The sequence below is a fragment of the Lissotriton helveticus genome, chromosome 7 (genome assembly GCF_964261635.1).
Source record: "Lissotriton helveticus chromosome 7, aLisHel1.1, whole genome shotgun sequence".
NCBI classification, from domain to species: domain Eukaryota; kingdom Metazoa; phylum Chordata; class Amphibia; order Caudata; family Salamandridae; genus Lissotriton; species Lissotriton helveticus.
The window spans coordinates 1,474,627,905-1,474,649,265 of NC_136068.1; the positions used below are offsets into that span (position 1 = coordinate 1,474,627,905).

Sequence of the window (21,361 nt, forward strand, 5' to 3'; positions counted from 1 at the left end):
CTTTGTTTGTATTCAGCTTTCTTGATAATCCGGGGCGATCGCTTAACTTTATTCTTAACCATGCATGGGAGCAGAATAGCACTATACCACCTAATATTCTCTCAGGGATGTTCCAAGCTCTCAGTTTTTTCCACAGGTGGTGACGATCCACACTGTCAAATGTTGCCTTCAGATCTACAAAGCAAAGGTGTAGTTGTTGTTTCTTCTGCTTGCATTTGTCTGCTATAAGTGAGAGAATTAGAATATTTGTGATCTTTCCGATCCCTTTTCTAAAACCTGTCTGGTTAACCAGAATCAGGTTAAACTTACCCAACCAATCGATCAGGTCTGCAAAGATCAGAGAAGTGTAGTACTTTGCTTCTACATCTAATAGGACAATTAACCTGTAATTTGACAGGCTAGTTCTCAGATATGCTTTATAAGTGTCTCATGCAATCCAAGGGAATGCCAACTATTTATAAAAGAATTCGTTAGTTCGGCCCTTATTTGATCAGTAAAGCTATCCTCATATAAGAACTTTTGGTCAAAATTCAATCTATTGCATACCTGCTGAGCTAGTAATTTTATCATATTTTATTATATATTCTTTACTGCGGCATGGACATAATATGTATAGGACTGTAGGAGAGTCTAATAGATATCGACATAATAAGGTATTATTTTCACGTTCTGTCCAAAGGGCCTTATTGAGTCTTGAAAAGTGTTTATTTTTCTTGGCATTAAAGGTTCACACTTTCTGTCACCCTATTCTTCTCCCTCCATTTATCCCACAATCCCACGTTCTGCATCATATCCAAAACTTCTTTCTGCATCCTTGGGGTATTTATTGTAGGACTATGTGATTATCTAACTGAGATAATATTTAGTAGGGTGTTAAAATCTCCCATGATGATATAGGGTCCTTGAAATTTCAGGATATGAGATACCAATAAATATATAGGACCACTCTCATCTCCACTCTCGGTCGTAATAGCTCACACACGCATAGTTACTATAATATTTAATTCTAGCTATTACCCACCTTACTGATATGTCTGTCTCAGACTGCAAGACCTCCATCTTGGGGATTGGGTATTATTGCTACTCCTTGTGTTATCCTATGTAGTCTGTACATACTATCTGTTTGACTCATCTCACTATTTCTGTGAGATCTTTCCAGGGGGCCTGTGTTTCTCTTGTAGTAAGATTATATTTGCTTTACCTCGTTTGATATAATCCATAACCTTTTGCTGTTTCATTTTTGATCTTATACTGTAGATGTTCCAAGACATCATCATGAGCTCAGAAAACAGATTGAGTTTTTTAGGGTATTTGTTTGATCTCTCCTCATCGTGAATAAGGACTTCATTTTTCTACATTTTCTCCCTTCAGTGGTGTTACATCCACATGCTCCCACCCTGTCATCATAACCCTCCCCATTCATCATGGCACAAACAGAACTGTCTGTTTGCGATTCTGGCTTCTATTATTACATTGGATAGTACTTTAAAGAATATCATCCAATCGTTCAGTACATTGTTTACAGCTGTATACCATTAGCTATGTGTGCATTCGTTGTGCACAACAGATGGGGGCAAAAGTTCAAATGAGATTTTCGCCCGCTGAAAATAATGTTGAAAATAATGTGGCAAATTAAATGTGCAATTTTAGGAGTGTTCAAGAAGGGGACGTCTATGCACCATCCTTTTTGTCCCTACGAGAGTAGCCAAAGAAAATGCTTTCTGTCCACAAATATAGCACCACCCATGTGTAGGAAATTTCCTGGTTTTAAATACATAATCCCGTTGGAAGAGGAGTCCGAAATGCATTAGGAACGCAAACATCAACAATCCACAACTGAAGATGTGACTGAATACTGAATATGTGAACAGAAAAAGTCATGAAATAAAGGATTATTTTGTATAAATTCGGAGCAACAAAATTATTTAGGTAAAAATGACAGATTCTAAATTGATTAATTGAATATGCCCAGGTACAGGGTACAACATAAGGGCAGAACGCCACAAAACGCACCCTATTACTACGGTACGCATTCTGCTTTGATTCATTCTTTCAGGCTGAAGGGAGCTTTATGTGGCTGCATGCAATTAAAGGATTCTAACAGAAAGAGAATATTCAGGTACTCACTGGTGAGGTCACCCCACATTTCTTTTGCTTAAGGGCCTAAACCCATGGTGGCGGTGCGGCTACTGCAGCACCAGTGGTCCGACCGCCCTAATACAAGTAGGGCGGTTCGACCGCCATGGGATTGTTGCTTCCAACAGGGATCGGCGATCCCTGGTGGTCTTGCAGTGGTCTGAGGCCCCTCACATGCTGGCAATGCTGCTACGGCACTGCCAAGCATATTAGAAGTTTCCTCACCACCACAGTTTTCATGGCGGTGAGCTTGCCATGAAAAGTGTGGCAGTGAGGAACCTGTAGCCTCTGCGCCAGGGGATGCATTCAGGGGGGCACATGTTGTGCCCCCTGTATGCATGCACCCCCAGATCCTTCAGGGCATGGCCTGCAGGAACTGCCTTTGACATTCCCATTATGGTGCCTTTTTCATAGGCACCGCAGTGGAATTGCCAAAAAACACCAGCCAGAGGAAAAAAACGTCTTAATGTGGCAAGCAGTTTCTTATGACTGCAGTTTTGGAGCAGGGTAGCGGTATGGGACTGCCCCGCTCCTGTACAGTCAAACCCGTGTGAGAACTGCCCGCCATTTACTGACTTTTTTAGTCATTGGCAGGCATTTCCATTGCTGTTCCCATGGCAGTGCCTGTAAAATAGGCACCGCAATGGAAACCTCAAAGGAAGTTCCAACACGGCATGGACTGTGAAGTTCATGCCATGCTGGGGGGGGGGGGGCGGAGCTTGCCAGCGACTGAAATGGCGGCTTAAGCCCGGAGCTCTGTCTGGTGGTTATTAATATCCTACATAATCCTGCATCAGAGCCCTCCATACGGCTGCGGAGCTGAGTCCCCTAACGCCGGAACAGAAGTGCTGCCAGATGAGCTGCCCAGAAACGCGACCAGACGGTAATACTTGGCAAACTCGGCAGGCAGCAGCGGAGACGCGGTAGGCCTGAGAGCAGCGGCCTCATGTGCTGACCCGACCTGAGCAGCGTCACAGTACGTGCGGCTGTGGTGTGGCGGCGGGCCCGGAGCGTAGCAGCCTGGTCCTCGCGCTTTGAAGCGGAAATGGAGGTTGCGGCAGGAAACGTTGGCGCGGCCGGTAGGCACTGCTCCCCCATTAGTCATCGGTGCCATAACCCCGAAATAAGGCTGCGCACCACTGCCGTGAGTGCGAAAAGCACCGGAGAGGCCTGGGAAGCGACCCTCAACTCGGCGAGCACCATAGCAACCAGTGCAGAGACGCAGCAAAACGCCAGTGAGGCGGCCCTTGCTACGGCAACCTATGTGGCGAACAGATGTTGGTAGTGGAGCGAGGGGGCGCCGACACGCCAAAGCAGCAACGACGCATGGTGTATGAGGCCACTAAGTGCGGTGGGGTGCGGTGAGTTTGACCTGGAGTGGAGACTGCCTGGCGGGGATGGTCAGCCCTGAAGACACGAGCTAAACTTTGGACTTTGTGGGCCTAGTGCTGATTGCTGATCATTGCGAGTGCGGATGGTACAGTGATTACTGCGCTCACACCCCGGGGTGATTGGCGCGGGGGGACACACTAGTGCGCACTGACATTTGGTTGTAGAAGGCAATACACGGCCACTACGACCAGCCCTCATACTGTGGGCAAGCATTGCAGTGTAACTCCGCGAGGCGGATACATAAGGACCATGCTGCTAGCCATGGAAAAGGGACTCCAGGGCAGCTTGTCGACTCTGGGCACAAAGATTGATTCGCTAACATATCAAATGGATAGGATGGCTGAAAGTATCTAGCAGAAAGATTGGATATGGCTGAAAGGAGAATGACGGAAGCAGAGGAGGCGCAAACGGAACTAGACACGGGACAGAAGAAAATCGAACATCGGATGCAAGTCCTTCAAGATAAGACCGAGGATTTGGAGGTGCGGTCCCGACGCTGCAACTTAAGGATTACGGGATTGCCGGAGATGACCCAGACCGGTAATATGTAACGCTTCATTGAGAAACTCCTTACCACCCTGCTAGATGCAGAGACCTTCTACCAGATGTTTGTGGTGGAGAGGGTGCATCGATCATTGGGCCGCGGCCGCGCCCGGGCGCTCCACCGTGCCCGATCATAGCAAAACTGCTCAACTATAGAGACAGGGATGCAGCCTTGCGCCAAGCAAGAGACAAAAAAACGCTTCAATACGAGGGATCGGAGATATCCCTGTATCCGGACTTCACAGCAAGAGTGCAGGAAGCTCGCAAACGCTTTGCTCCGTACAAAAAGCAGCTCCAGGAAATGGGTCTGGACTATGCAATGTTGTACCCAGCAAAACTAAGAGTCAACCGACAGGGGCAATCACAACTGTTTACAGACCCCCGAGCTTTGCAACAAGCACTAAAGAACTGGGTAAGGGACCACCATAGGAACGCCAGCGAACCGGCAAATGCAGCTGGAGAGAGAAGCCAACTGGACGAGCAGGACTGACAGCATTGTTACAGAGTGGACTGAAGATCTGGTAAGGTGACAGCACTGCGCTCTACAGACTGTCACACTTGGTGGGTCAGGTCTGATAAGGGCCTCTTAGTGATGTTTGCCAAAGAGTGAGCATGGGATGTGGGGTAGTGATTTCTGCAGCCTGCTGTCTTCTGAGAGATTTGCAGTCCTGCCCTGGCTGAGGGGCGACCTGATATTAGAGGCTACTGGCGGCTCGCAGGATAGCGGTGCTTTTGGATGGACGCTACAGGGTATCCTTACTGATTATTCCGCAATATATCTGCCCTTATTGTAATCTACTAATGAGTAGAGCACAGTAGTAAGTTCTGTGTGTCTGGCATTACTAGTGCGGCTGATGCAAGCTATCAACCACCACGGGCGGAGAGTGCTGTAGCTACAGCGAAGTGCAATACCGGCACCAATCGCTGGCAACATGGCAAACTCGGCCCCCGCGCGCAATGCACCAGTTCGACTCACTTGAGTCTACACAGTTGGGGGGAGAAAAGGAGGGGTGGTGGGTAGGAGTAGGGAACTGTAAGGCCAGGTTGGGGGTGGTCTTCTGTGGGAGGGGGGAGGTATCGCTATGTAGTTGTATCTGGGATGCACGACTGTCTGTAACTTCTATTGATGTCTTGTTCACACTTTGGGGTGCGGGAGGGGGGGAGATGTACTTTGTGGTGCTCAGTTGGGAAGGGAGGAGGGAGGGAGGGAGTTGCACATCACAGTAAGTTTGAAGCTTCAGTAGGGGGGAATGTTCCTTTCTACAGCACACACACTAGCCAAACCGACTCAGGAGTTCTCATTGCACTTATACAACACAACTTTAATAACAATGGCTAGTACACCCAGAGTGGAGGACCGCGACCAGACGGCCACGATCCATACTCTCACATGGAATGTGAGAGGTTTGAACAACTTCCGTAAGTTGAGGAAAGTAATTAGCTATCTGAAAAGGCAAAAAATAGACATAGCGCTCCTACAGGAGACTCACTTACCACTCTCCAGCAGAATGCTACGCTGTAGGGGACTGGAGGGTAATATCGTAGCTGCTGGCTTCACGACTCATGCCAGAGGAGTGATTACTTGGGTAAACCCTGGGTTGAAACTCACATTGACTCCTATGAGGGCAGATCCAGAGGGACGATACGTCATTGCAAACTGTAAGGGCCTGGGAATGGACATGGTGGTGGTGAATGTCTATGGTCCCAATTACGACTCCCCAGACTTTTATCAGACACTGGCGAATATAATTAGCACCTATGACACATCACAGTTGTTGTGGGGAGAGGACTTTAACCTAATACTCAACCCAGACTTAGATAGATCGGCTGATCCACCACGGAGGCCTTCGGCTGCGGCACAGCTGTTGAATGCCAGGATCATCAGTCTTGATCTGGAGGACGTGTGGAGGAGCAGACATGCTGACCAGGGGGGATTCACTTACTCCTCCGCCTATTATGGTATACACACCAGAATAGACTACTGGCTAGCGACTTCCTTTATGATAAGTCGGATCAAAGATTGTAGCGGTCTACCGCGCACACTGTCGGACCACTCTCCCCTCTTGTTGATCATGGCAGCCCCTGCGAGGAAGATCCCCCCATTTATGTGGCACTTTCCCCCATACTCGCTCCTGGATCCTGTCTTTAGAGGGGAGCTTGCGGAGGCGATCGAAGTATACTTTGAGAGCAATGTGGGCTCAGCGGAAGACTTCCAAATGGTGTGGGAGGCTTTCAAGGTCTACATACGGGGCATAGCCATGTCCAAACACTCTAGTGTGCTGAAGTCTATCAGACAACGGCTCTCAGACTTGGAGAGTCAACTGCTAACCCTTGAACATCGGCAGCTGACCCTACCGGATGACGCAACCTCGGAAGAGATAAAATCCCTACTGGCAGAGTATCATGAAGAGGCGGACAGGGAGGTTAAAGACATGGGCAAATACGCTATAGCCCGAACTTACGGTGAGGGTGAGAGGCCTGGTTCCGTGCTCGCGAAAATTCTGAAGTGCAAGAGAGGGAAGCCGCTGGTTATGGAGCTGAAATCTCCCAGTGGCCGGAATGCGACTGATGAAACTGAAATCGCAAACATATTTAGATGCTATTACTCAGATTTATATTCTTCTAAAAGCGGGGACCTCTCTGCTGAAACTCTGGAGTATCTGGAGCACATAGAGCTCCCTATGCTCTCTAGTACGCATAGGGAATTCCTCATGCTTCCTATAACCAAGGACGTAATCATGGAGGCGCTGGCCTCTATGCGGACGGGTAGTGCCCCGGGAATTGATGGCCTTATGGTGGAATTTTACAAAGCTTTCCAAGAGCAGTTGATGCCGCACATCTCTGCCTTGTTTGATGACATAGGCATGCCACAGTCCATGAGGGAAGCGATGATAGTTACTATCCTTAAGCCTGGTAAGGTACAGGATAAGTGCAGTTCATATAGACCGCTGTCACTGTTAAACGTAGACACTAAGCTGTTCGCAAAAGTCCTAGCGACGTGTCTGCTACTAGTCGCCCCTGATCTGGTAGCCCCTGAGCAAGCGGGATTTATACCCAGTAGAAACCTGACATACAATATTCGAACTGTCCTAGGAACCATGAAATATGTTAAGTAGGACACGAAAGCCATCGCAGTGTTCCTGGATATGGAAAAGGCCTTCGACTCGGTGGAATGGCATTTCCTATACCAGGTACTGCAGAGAATGGGGCTTGGTGCCCCATTTCTCCAAATGATCGGCGCCCTTTATAATAAGCCTTCGGCTAGGGTGCGCATTGGTAACATAGTCTCGAATCCTTTCTTTATCGGGAGGGGCACAAGGCAAGGATGCCCACTCTCCCCGCTGCTGTTCGCCCTGGTGGCAGAGCCCCTAGCCTGCGCGCTAAGAGAATATCACGGACATGAGGGCATTCGGTTCCCGACCTATAAAATAGTAGGATCAATGTATGCTGATGATACCTTGGTATATGTTCATGACCCGGAAACTAATTTGTCCCCATTGCTCAGAGAGATAGTACATTTTGGAGCGCTTTCGGGTCTGAAAGTCAATTGGACAAAGTCGCTAGCTTTTCCTCTCACTCCAGTGACTAAAAAATTTGATATGGAGTATCCGCTTCAATGGTCGGTGGAACCAATTACATATCTAGGAATTCGTCTCCACTCAGACCCAGAACTTCTCCTTAGTGAAAACTACGGAGTATCGATAAACAGGCTGGAGGACGATATCGTACTTTGGAGCAGGCTCCCGCTCACTCTTATGGGCCGCATAGCCATAATGAAGATGGTGGTATTGCCACGGCTTCTCTTCTTATTTAATGCCATCCCGGTGGTGCTATCCAAAGCCTTCTTTCAACGACTGACTCAGCTCATTATCAGCCTGGCATGGGCGGGAAAGCAGCCCAGAGTTAGATGGTCACTGCTCACTCTGACTTATGGCATGGGCAGCTTGGGAGCACCGGACCTAGAACTTTATTATAGAGTTGCGCAGGCATCACATCTGCACACTTGGGTACACGGTGACTAGCAGGTACCGCACGTACGTATGTAACAACTGTTTGTGTGCAAGCTATCGCTCCCGGCCACGGTGTGCCTACCCGTAGATCGTAGGACGAGAGTCCTTGACTCAATCTTGGCCACCAACCATGCATGGCACTCGTTACTACAGAGACGAGGCGGAGCGCTGCTCTAATCGCCTGCCATGCTGATAGAGTGGCTGTTGTGGCTTCCCCCCATTGGAGAGAAGGGAGTCACCCAGGCGCTATTGCAGCTGGGAATACTGCATGCGGGGGATCTCTTCCGGGATGGCGTAGCTAAAACCTGGGTACAAGTGGCAGGTGATAGAAGCAATGTCTCAATGCTGTCCCGCTTCCAGTTTCACAGAGTGCGCAGTGCCCTATTGGAGTTACTTGGCACGGACTTGGCGGAACCACCAGAAGTTACAGAGCTAACCTACATAATAAATACGGAATCACCCTGCAACCTACTTACTAACTTATATAGGATAGCAATGTCCCAAGGGGAACACCAGCTTATGAAAGCCAGAGTGGCATGGCAAAGGGACTTGCAGGTCATTATAGACGACGATATGTGGAGATACTGCTGTAGCAACACGAATCGGATTTCCCTTAATGGACGACATAGATTGATACACTTTAAATTTCTACAAAGGGTATATTACACCCCGGAGAGGCTCCACAGATATGGCCTCTGCCAGATGGCAGACTGTGAGAGATGTCGAGCACCTAATGCTGACTTTCTCCATTTAGCATGGAATTGCCCGGGGATACAATCTTATTGGCATGACATTTTCACTGAAATGAGCAGGATTTTGGAGGTGGAGATAGCTCCCGATCCTGGCCTCGCACTTATAGGCCACTCCAGAAAGCTTCCGTTGCGATCCGGAGACTTGCAGATATGGGGATGCTGATTGCACGGAGAGTAGTCACGCACTGCTGGATGAGGGGGCCCCTTCCTACAATAGCCCGTTGGACACGTGACATGTTGTACTGCAGCACCCAAACTGAGCATTATAGTGAACTGCTGGCCCCCAAAAGCCACCCTAAACATTTCTGGGCCTGGTACCAATCATATCTGAACGGTAAGGCGAGAGAGGGGGTCTCTGACTCGGAGAACGGGTACACTGGGCCACGGGCTGACACTGTGGATGGGTCGGGGCTCCTTGCAGAGGGATAGGAATGATATGCATACGATCTAGGTGCCCCCATATGGTGCTGTGGGGAGGTAGAGTGCATGAAAGGAGAGAGAGATGTGTGGCGGCAGCGCTGGATTACATTGTTCCTTACGAGATCATGGGGGACTCAGGGGATACGGCCAGCACGCAAGTAAGGTCCGCAATGGGATGACCTCCACTTATTAGATGGGTGGGCATGAATATTTGTGTGAGTACTAACTTTTGACTGAGTCTCAGACACCGTGTAGATAAACTTCTAAACTAAGTGTGTGCACTGGGGAGAGGGAGGGGGGGGGTTTAGTTTGTGTCTCTGTTTGGTTTTAGGAGCCCAAAAGGTCTTAGACCTGCCGTAACCACGTTCACCTGGGGCTAGACAGGGGGTGGGGGGAGGTCTGTATGCAGATTCACATTGTTCTTATAATAATAGGCCTACAGATTATCCGTAGATGGAACTGATTGACTTGTATACAACCTCATTTGTCACGCCGCCGGACCCCAGGGTTGTCGACTGAAGGGCTGTGTTAATCCGAAAGTGATGTGAGGAAACTGTGAACAACGCGGCCGGCCCGCAGGGTTGTAGGCTCGATGCTGTGTCCTTGCTGAAATTGTACAATAAAGGTCTCTTGAAACTTTAAAAAAAAAAAAAGTCCATGCCGTGCTGGAACTGAGGGTGAATGCACACAGGGGGGCACATGTTGTAAGGCCCCCTTTCTTTCCTCACCACCACTATTTTTATGGCGGAAAGACCTGAATAAAGCCAGTGGCAGTAAGGAAAGTCGTAATATGCCAGGCGGGATCGCGGCGGTTCCAAAAAGCATATTGATGCCTTTTGACCGTCATGCCACTGCAAGGGAATGGTCATTCCGTGGCAGAGTCGGCGGTCCCAGGACGGCATGACTAGCACACTCATAATGTGGTGGTCGGAAGACCGCCACCGCCGCCTCACCATAAGTCTAGCCGTTCGAGGACCTCCAGACTCATAATTAGGCCTTAAGTCTTGTTTGCTGGTGCTGTGAAATCGCAATGCAGCCCAGCACTTGGTGTTTATCCCTGTTATGACATTTTACAGTGGGCATACCTAAAAGTTAAATATGCTGACTAAGGCTTGCCAATTCGCTGCCATGGTTAGGGCTAACATATAGACACTGAGTGGTATTTTCTTACTTCCATGGGCCAAGGGGTCCAAATATGTCAGCAATTCAGTGAAACAAATAGAGGAGGCTGATAGAAGATGCACTTTCCTATATTCAGAGTAGCTAGTTTAAGCTTCATGTGATTCTTTTTTTTTCGTCTTTTCGTTTGTATTAATTGGTATTTACGGTGTATTGTGTAGTTGTCTTTATACATGTTTTTGTATGTTGTCTACAGCCCTGAGGAAGTTCAGAAAAACTATTTTTCCTGAACGAAACGCTTTGGCTGGACAATTCCCATGTGTAAATATAAATTTCGAGGGAGAAAATCAAGAATTGAATCTATTTCTGCACAGATGCATCGTCTTGAATTTTATTCGAAAGAGATATATCCTCTTGGTGTACCATTACACCCAAAGTATTAGCTAGTGATATATGTAGCTTGGCCATTTAGATTTGGATCAGAGCTAATATTAGCTGTGCATGGCATTTAATCAAGGATAGTTTTAAAAGACAAGTAGTCCTGCACAGCCATGAAAGGGGAGTAGTCCATGTTAAGTAGAAACACAGCATGAAGCTGAATAGTCTGAAATGTGTAGTACTTTATGGTATTTAAGAAAGGTATACAGTGCAGGACAAATAAAAAAGGAACATAATCCAGGGTGAAAAAGACATGTGCATGAGCAAAGAGGAATGTATTTCAGGCAGCTAGGAATGATACATATCATATATCTGGGAAGATTTGTGTACAGTTCACTGCGGGACAAACACCCAGAACTTTAAGTGGGATGATAAAACTGGGGGGAGACTCTATAAGGGATGTGGCAAACATACTAAAGAGGTGTGGATTACTTGATATGGGGCGTGTCCTAAATCAGAATATGCGATTTACAAAAAACCTCTTTTGTGTTTGTTTTAAAAGCCTATAATGTTGCTCCATGTGTGATAAATGATGCTAAAAAAAGGGTACAATCACATGTCTCCTAGTTCACTGCTAGCATTGTTCTCAGGGCAGGCAGGAATATTTGTCATTAAATCTTTAAAAAATCTCTTTTTTAATACATGTCTTTTAATACAATGATATTATGTGATGCATTAAGGTAAAACATTACTCTGTTTTAAAGAAATATACTTTATAAAAATTTTGGAGACAGCCTATCAAATTCAAACATGATGTTTGTTGCACAATTTACATGTAAATTCTGATCCTGGCCTTTAAATGGCTCTTTAAATCCTTATATTTGTGTAACTGGTTAACTAGAATGCGTCCATCTCATTGTTGAGTGTAAAGTGGGGTGCATGACACACTCCAAGTTTTTCTGCCCACATTTGAGCAACAGCAGCACCAGTCAATGAATGAACTCGACACCTTGACAATGAATGCCCTCAGGCGTGTCTCTCCTCCATGCAGATGCGCAACACCCATTGGGCTCAACGGGCTTCGGCAGGACCCGGCCCACTTAAATCCCTGCAAACAACGAAACACTCTGGACGCCAGTGTTTGCCCCGTGATGATTGCTGTTTTTCCTTACGGGGGCACAGGGAGGGGTGCACCCTCCCACATTACCCCGCTGCACTCCCACTGTGCCACAGGTATTTCATCACCTACGGCTACAGCACTTTCCAAATAAGTGATGCAGTGTGGGTGGCGAAATGTCCCTCACACTAATAAACGCAGGCCTGCCCACCATCTGGGAGGTAGAAGTTTACAAATAATGAATATAGGACATGGTGAATGGGGCATTTTAGGATTACCAGGTATACAAAATATTCCAGGGGAGATAGGAATAAATGTTAGTCCACCACAGCAATGATTGTTATGTAGTTGTTATAATCAACTTGTTGGGTTAATGCAGCCTCCCAATTCTTGTTCTCTGCCTTGCTGCTTAGCCAATGGTGATGTCATTGGAATGTTGAGTGTGTTTCTGCTTGAGGAGAAATCAGTTGGAGTGGATGGGCTGAGCAGCAGGGAGACTGCTCCTGATTGGTTATTTTATGGATCTTACTATCATCCTGTAACTTATATTTGAACCTGTAACCTGATAAATAAACAAATAACTTGTTTTCTACATGACCTGTCTATGAGACATCTTTGTATTTAACAGTGGTCCAGGAGAGGTGGGAGTGGGCAAGGAACAGAATACAGTGGAATGAGATATAGACATACATTTTCTTTTAAGTGTTCATTTTCCATGGAGCACCACTGATTTAAAGTCAATGGGCCAACAGAAAAAATTATGTGTTGACACTTGTTGATCACAGTGATATTTATATTTAAAAAAAAGATTATCTTTGGGATGTGCTGCTTGCTTTGGGCTCTTTTTAGTACTACTGCTTTGCACACTTTTTATCTTCGGATGCTTGTGTTCTGATATTCAATTATTCCTTTTACCTCGTTTCAGGTATAGTTATGGTCTGGATGTATTTGTTGAATGCATTTACAACCTCATACCAACCCCTCAGATTTAAATTCGATGTTGAATTGCACTATGCCCAGGCTACTCAACTTCCGTGTGGTTTGTCAGCAGCCTTAGGGAACATTTTATATCCATGGGATGCAGACGGTGCTTTACAGTAACCCTATCTCTGACCCTGTTTCTTTGTTTCTTCTGCAGGGGATTTAGCCAAACCAAACATCTCCCTCTCTGGCTTGAGGTCAGGGGACCTGAGGCTGACTTGCACCGTGCCGCCACTTCACCAAAGTGTTATTGTTCATTTTTATCAAGCTGATGACCCCAACCCCATAAAGACCATATCATTGTCCAGCGGGAACAGAGTTAAAGTGCACGACATTGGAGCAGAAACTGCAATCCAGGGTGCATATCAGTGCCAGTATGAAGTGAAGGCTAATCGAACATCACAGGTGTTCCTCTCCCCGATGAGTGATGTAGGCACAGTGAAACAGATGAACAGTAAGTCTGTTGTCTATTTCTATTAAATCACTAATGATACAGCGCCATAATTATCGGTGGTGAATAATATATGGAACGGATCCAAGCCCACATTCATGTTTGTTTCTGTTACTTATGAGCACATTAGTAAGTCATCTGTACAGCTCTAAAAAAATCACAAACTTTTTTCTAAATGCATAACTTTCATTGACGAATAAAGGTGTTGCAGGAAGCAGATAAAAACGTCACCATAGCCCTCTGTGTTTGAATTTCACAAATGTCAGTTGTCGTTTTCACCAGGTGTAATATTTGGGCTAGTAAATTAATTTCTTGTTATGATAGAGAACGTACACTTGAAGAATTTCCTGAAACTTTTTCATAGCACAACTACACTTCTTTGTAGTTGTAGTGGCATGTGAGTTAGCAATGATCGAACCCCTTTGCCTCCTAATTGAATTCATAGAACTGTGACATAAGTGTTAGAGCATTGTAAAGTGAATGCAGGCTTAGAATATAAAGTTTGTGGTTACACGTAAATGAATAGACATGATTATGTTAGGCTCTGTGTGTTGCATAGTCATTAGCATGTAGCTAGGCTATGGAGGACGCTACAACTGGTGGCAAGATAGCGGATAAGTATCCCGAAGGTCGACAGTGCTCTCCGAGAGAGTTTGTTGTGGTCCAGCAAACTGCTTGTGCATGCCACATGTGCCTCTGTCGGTCAGAATCAACATTGGAGGGATGTGGAGTCAAAGCTCAGCTCATCTGTGTAAAGCATTTGAAGATAACGAAAGGTTCACTGAGAAGCCTACACATCGTTGGCCAAGAACCCGCTGGTAATGCAGGAAAGAGAGGTACACGGCTATTATGCAACCTAAAGCTCTACATCATACGGAGTAATAACAATAAAGGCGGATCCAACCAGATTTTGAAAGCAACAGCAAATTGTAAGATAACACTGTGATTAAAAGCGCTGCGAGGCAGAGATCAACCAGGTGTCAGACAGTACAAGAATACACCTAAAAACAAAGCAAGTCAGAAACAAGAAATGATCATCTGCGGAACTGAGTAAAGAGATTTATCATACTGCAACATTGGGGGAAGTGACCCTGGAAGTACCTGGGGTTGTGTTTACAGAGACGCCACGTTTCCTGTAATTATCAAAGATGACCCTGAGGCCAGCACATTGCATGGCCTCAGAGATGGTTTGAATAAACAAGATCATCAAGCAGCGTCAGAAAGAACACTACTGTCTACACCAATAAGTTCCACCAATGGTTATAATACTGCCGCCTTCCTAAAACCACCATCAACATTCAATTCTGCCAAAAAGCTGAACATTTGCAGCAGATGAACTGCTTGGATAGAGACATCTGAGGATTTCATTGATGCACTAGAAGAAACAGCTAACAAAAGATTATCAAATACCCTAAGAATCTAGCTAGTGAAGGAGTAAAAGAAGTCATACAGAAAATGCAGCAAGCTGATGAAATTACATACCGTCAAATCAAAGAAGTCTTGAATCTAAAGTTGAATCCAATGCCGAATGTAAATTACAAAATTCAGTCGAGAACAACAGAAAGTTGGTGAAACCATCGACAAATTTGTTGAGAGACTGGATGTGCATTGTAAGTTCAATTAATTAAATTATGAGGAAGCTATTCGTCTCAGAGTTGAGAAACTTTTAGGGCCTGATTTAGATCTTGGGCGGATGGGTTACTCCGTCACAACGGTGACAGATATCCCGCCCGTGAAAATATAAATCCGATTATATCCTATGGGATTAATATTTCAGCTGATGGGATATGCGTCATCGTTGAGATGGAGTAAACCGTCTGCCAACATCTAATCAGGCCCATAGTCTGGAATGAGTTCTCATGGCTGCCAGAGCATGCCGATCAACAACCTACTGACATGGAGTTTGGAGGTGCCCAGAGTGAGTCAGTCATGAACATGAAAAGTAAGCCAAAGCACAAGGGCAGAGGGACACAGTGTGCTGTCTCCACGGAAAAAGCTGTGCTTCAGGTGTGGATTTTTGTTTTTACACAAAGGTAAATGTCCCGCCAATGGACAGGTTTGCAAAGGCTGTGTGAAGGAGAACCATTTTGTAATGGATTGCAAGGCAAAGTAAAAAGCAAAGTAAAAAGTAAGTGCATCATGGCACAAAGACAAAATGGCCACCCGAGCATTTCAGAAGTGACGTTCAATGCACCCCCATAAGGCCAAGCGAGAACACCAGTTGAGGCAAATCAACATCAAACAAAGTTAATTGTCATCTAAATCATTATCAAAAAGTATTTCAGCATCATCATCAAGTGAAAGTGAAGATGATGGTTGTAAAATGTCAATGTTTACCACAGAAAAACATGCTCATGTTTGACTGGCCACTTGTGAAGAAAATTGCAAGTCAAAGAAACGTCAACATGAACAAGCATTTACAATGCAATGGTCTCGGCATTGTTAAAGTTAGAGCTATTGGCATTGCTCATGACATTATTTTTATTTATGTTTTTTTTTAAAACATAAATAAATGCCAATAGCTTAATCGCTCGCAAATGCAAGACCTATTGCATTTGCACCCACACAGAGCCACACACACAAAGCCACCCACACACACATACAGAGCCACTCACACACACACAGAACCACCCACACAGAGCCACCTACACACACACAGAGCCACCCACACACACACAGAGCTGCCCACACACACACACAGAGCCACCCACACATAGAGCCACCTACAAAAAAAGCTAGCCACACACACAGACAGAGCCACACACACAGACAGAGCCACACACACAGACAGACAGAGCCACAAACACAGACAGACAGAGCCACACACACAGACAGACAGAGCCCCACACACAGACAGAGCCCCATACACAGACAGAGCCCAACACAGACAGAGCTACACACACAGAGCCCCACACACACACAGAGCCCTACACACACACAGAGCCCCCCACACATACAGAGCCCCCCCACACACAGAGGCCCACACACATACAGAGCCCCCCACACACACAGAGCTCCACACACACAGAGAGCCCCCACACACACACAGAGAGCCCCCCACACACACAGAGCCCCCCACACACACACGGAGCCCCCCACACACACACACACAGAGCCACACACACAGAGCCACACACAGGGAAGAGAGGCCAGAAAAACGCTCACAACGAGGGAACAGGGGACAGAAAAGGAATCACAACTAGGGAACAGGGACGAGGGAACAGGGGGCAGGAAAGCAAGCACAACGAGGGAACAGGGGGCAGGAAACGAGGGAACAGGGGGCAGGAAAGCAAGCACAATGAGGGAACAGGGGGCATGAAAGCAAGCACAATGAGAGAACAGCAAAGCAAGCACAACGAGGGAACAGGGGGCAGGAAAGCAAGCACAACGAGGAAACAGGGGGCAGGAAAGCAAGCACAACGAGGGAACAGGGGGCAGGAAAGCAAGCACAACAAGCTCTGTCTCTGTCTCTCTCTCTTTCTTGTGCCCTCTCTCTCTCTACCAACATCTTGTGCTGCCCGTAATCTCTGGAAATGCACTCACGATTCACCATTTTACACACCTGATCTATGGTAAAAAGAAAAAAGAAAACTGATTTGTGTCCATTACATCATTTTACACCTGCAATTGGATCTTTAAATGATAAATGTGATCTGGTAAAACATTAGTTTCATTCCTGTCTTGTGCAAGGTAATACCAATTCATCAAGTCTATGTACACCTACGACTGTCTGGCTTTCAGCCGCTTGTGATGTAAATAACCTGCTGCTTTCTTGTGTCTGGCAGCTCCCTCTGCAGACTCTTCGGGACTGTGCAGATGGGGCCCCCTCATGAGCATTCAAAATAAATAACTAACTTGAATATATCCTCCACCGATTCCTGACTCTTTCATCAGATACAGAAGGCTGAGAGGTGGTCACAGAGCCCCTAAACGCTACTCCCTTCATCTCCGCCACTGCACAGGAGTCGGTGCTGTAATTAACCCGGTGGCGTCTCCTGCGCTGCGCCAGCGCAGAGGCGGCATGTGCGCTTCTTTTGGGCTTCCTGAGCGCATACGGTAAATCGAAGTTTTTTTTCAAGTTAATATATATTTTTCGGATAAAAGGGCTGGGAAACATGACAAACCAGGGGGGAGTAACTGCCTCTGTGTTTCTGACTACTGTTGTCAGAAGAAAAAAAATGCATAAACTCGGAAATATTTCCAGTTAGTGAGTGTGCAAGACGGCAAAAAGAAGCGCACAGACCACTTCTGCGCTAGCGCAGCGCAGAGCAGAATACTTCACCATCATTCGTCCCCAGAATGCCAGTCCGTGAGTCCACACCGTGCGAGGGCACTTGACTACTCGCACTTTCCCCAAAAAAAAAAATAATCCTTCACCTCCTCACCCACTGCATGTGCATCACCACTCACTCCATTAGAGTCCCCCTCCACATGCTGCACACTACGGCGCGTTCGGATCTCGGATGCACACTGGTGCGCCTCAATGGCACTTTACTGCACGTCTGCAGAGTTCAAACGCCGGGTCTACACGGGGCGCTCCTGGACTGTGCAACGCCCGCCATCACCTGTACCCCGTGGCCCATTACCTCTGCCGTGTGCCGCACACGGCCACCACCTCACAGGTGGCACCGATCACCGGTGTGCACACCCCCCTGCAGCATCAGTGCTGACTGCTGTTCTGCGCCAGGGTGGCCTCCCGTGCAAGCTTTAACTAGCTGGTTCCCTGACCGGCGTCTAGTCACAGCTCCCACCAGATTTATGCCGCCAGTCCCCCCGCTCTCTGCACGCGGAGTGGGACTGTGCCAGGGTGCCCGGGGGCAGGCCACTGTCTGTGCCAGGGCAACCCGATCCGACACAGGGGGCGCCGCAAGTCATAAATAGCGTGCACGCTGCCCCCGGAGGGGCTTGGCCCGCCAGGGCCCTCGTACCTGCAGTGCCTCCTCCCACGTAGAACACCTACAACTCTGCATTCACTGCACGCCGACACTATGCCTTGTCCTCAGAGCTGAGATCGCTTCACTCGTGGAGGACAGAATGGAGGAGGGTATTCACCCGCAGGGCCAGGCTGGTGTGTAGAGACTTGCCATGTTGTTGCTATGTGTAGATAGGCTGTGTGCAGGGAGGGGCGTGTCCTGGTCACAGCTGTGCCACAACACACTACACTCCACACGCCTGCTTCCCAAGGCAGGAGGGGGTCTACAGGGCAGAAGCCAAGCAGGCGTTGAACGACCCCTGTTCGAGCCCAGGCTAAGTCAACGAGGGCAGTGCCACAATGCGGCAATGACCCGACTGCCTTCAGGGGCAGCAGCATTTCCAAATCCACACGTGTGGGTAACACGGCGGGTTTCCACGGTTCGCAGGGAACTGCAGATTTTAAACCGGAGACTTTTCTGCGCACAACGAGGTCTTGCCGCGGTTGTTTTTACAATAATGCAACATCGCCTAATTCTAACTCAGCAGAACGGGATAGTTAGAAATGTAAGCTCAAGCGAAAAACGCATATTCACTGCATTTTTCAGTTACCTTACATACGTTCTGAGGACAGCGTATGGGTTACATTGCATAACTACTTTAATTAATATGCCTTGGCAAAGCCAAGACTCTTCACCTTGCAATACTTTTGGCGGTACAGTGCAACGCCGGGACACACTTTTCAGCATCTTCGGCAGCCAGATCATGGAGGTGGGCAGGGGAGTGAAATAGGCAGTAGAGCCAATGCGGGGCTAAATAATTAAATAAAGAAGCCACGGAAGGCTTAACAAGCGCCACCATGTTTCTCCGAGGCGAGGCAGGAATGCCTCGGAGAAACGCAGCGTCATTTTGTGATTCGGGGGCGTGGTTTTCGTTCTCTCCTCTTCCCATTGGCTGGAATGTAAAATTCCAGCCAATAGGAAGAGGAGAGAAAGAACCTAAAAAACACCCCCCCGAATCCGGGCTTGAACGGACTGACGCCCCTATCCTCCAATGGCTGGCCTCCGTTTAGGAAGCCAGCCAATGGAGAAGAGGGGCGGGTTCAAGCCCCCATACTGAAAAACAAAATTTCTCGCAAGCGCAGCCTACGCACGCCAAGACCTAAAAAGTCATCAAACGCTGTTTAAGAATACGCTAAAAATATATGGTTGCTCGATACCTTTTATTTGCGACAGTGGTGCGTCTTTAAACATAATGCCTGAAAGAAGTACAATGAACTGTCTCTATTGCCACAACGTATGCCACTGAAAACTAAAGTGTATACATGGGCTGCATTATCGCCATTAAAAAGTCAAGGTTCATTTGAAGCAAAAAAAGACTTTTCACAAGAAATCAAAAGTACAAGCTCCCATTGATGTATTTCAAGGTGTGGTGTCAAGTGTCTGTTTACTCATTTTCAGCATAGCTGCTGATATGGGACTGCTATCAGTAAACTATAACATGAATGCTCATCAAGAAATAGTAAGTCAGTTCCCTTTGTTGTTTCATGGGTTAGAAAAACTCAAGAGTATGAAAGAACAATTACACATTAAAGAGGACTTTTGTCTTATTGCTCAAAGACATTGACATACTGCATTACATTCACAAGAAGCTGTTGAAAAAGAACTTGAATCATTGGTCAAACAAAATATGATTGATTATTCTGCTGGTCAAACGCCCTGGGCTTCTCCTATGATGGTAGCACCCAAAAAGGACAGTGAAGGAGGTGTATGCACTAAGCGAACTAGCCAATTAAATTAGCCTTCATTCCCGCACCAGAGTCTGCTGCCCTCTAAGGCCCCTGTGGCGGGCCCTGGAGCCTGCTGGTTACTGCCACGGGAGTGCCTTGGTTGAGTCCCGGGCCTCCATCTACGCGAGGCCGGGGTCTGCAGCCTAGTCGGGTGAGTCGGGGGTGGAGCGGACCCGTTCCCCTGTGGCTCCTGCAGGACCCGGCGCCTACATACCCGCACCGGAGCCTGCCCCCATCTGCGGCTCCTGTGGCGAGCCCTGGAGCCTGTTGATTGCTGCCACGGGTGTGACATTTCGACCGGCGCCCGCGGAGGTGGCCGCTCCGGAAGGCCTTTCCCGCCGGCGCCACATTGCGGAATGAGAGGAGGCCGTGGGTGACGCTAGTAGTGACGGCGAGGAGTCCCTGTCAGCCCTGGCGAACCTGTCCTCTGGGTGCCCGGCGGAGGGGCGGATGCTGCCTGCAGCGGGGGTGGCTGGACTTGTGATCTGCTGACCTGCCCTGTCGTGGCGACGTTCCCCCCACTGGCGGCTGGCGACCATTGGGCGGCCTAAACACACCGGGCCGACTGCCGGGGAGGGCCCGGAACTCCTGGGAGCGGAACTAGCCCGTGGACATCTCCGCCCTGCTGGGGGAGGATTGAAGGCCTGGAGGGCGCTCTGGTGAGTGGCATTCTAAATCCTGACCCTCCGCACTGAATTACCTGTTCGGGGGGACAGCGCACCAGAGGAGACTGGTGTATGGTGTGGGTCCACCTCGCCGGGCGGAGGCTGATGGGGCCTGGATCTTGTCCCATTTCACGCGGGGTCGCTGTTCTGTGCCTGGGGGGCCGCCCGACGTCATTGCATCCCGGTGCCCGTTGACTGGGTGTCGCCTGGGACTTTAGTTCTGAGGGTGCCCAGTGCTGTTCCTACCTGAGGGGGCCCCCCGAGTGGCTGGCGAGTCCTCTGGGCACTGGCTATGCGCAAAGACAAGATGTCGCGTGCCACGCAGCCCAACACCATCACCCAATACACCACGCAGCGGCTGCCCTCCCAACGGATTACGCGCCAATCGGGCCAGGATGAGGGAGCGGGAGACCCTGGGGAGCCAACACAGGCGGAATTGTTGAAGGCCATACAAGGCTCACATACTGCACTAGAGAGGCAGATCGAAACGGTCTCCATTGACGTCAACCTGCTGCGCACTGACCTTCGTAAGGTTGCCGATAAGGTCACTGATGCCGAGGGGAATATTGCGGAGCTACAGGGTGAGGTGGCCATTCTCAAAAAGACAGTCACGCACCTCACGGCTGCGACGCGAGCTCTGGAACGAAGGGCTGAGGATGCAGAAGGAAGGGCCCGTCGAAGCAACATTCGAGTTCTT

The 21,361-nt window shown here is 48.1% G+C and overlaps 1 protein-coding gene across 2 annotated transcripts in view; it reads left to right on the forward strand.

Moving 5' to 3' along the window:
- LOC144770383 (uncharacterized) overlaps window positions 1-21,361 on the forward strand; it is a 720,823-nt gene that overhangs the window by 565,474 nt on the left and 133,988 nt on the right. For both annotated transcript variants that reach the window (XM_078654860.1, XM_078654861.1), the window contains exon 5: window positions 13,006-13,302. In XM_078654860.1, the coding sequence (XP_078510986.1) occupies window positions 13,006-13,302 (297 nt within the window). The remainder of the gene's footprint in view (window positions 1-13,005; window positions 13,303-21,361) is intronic.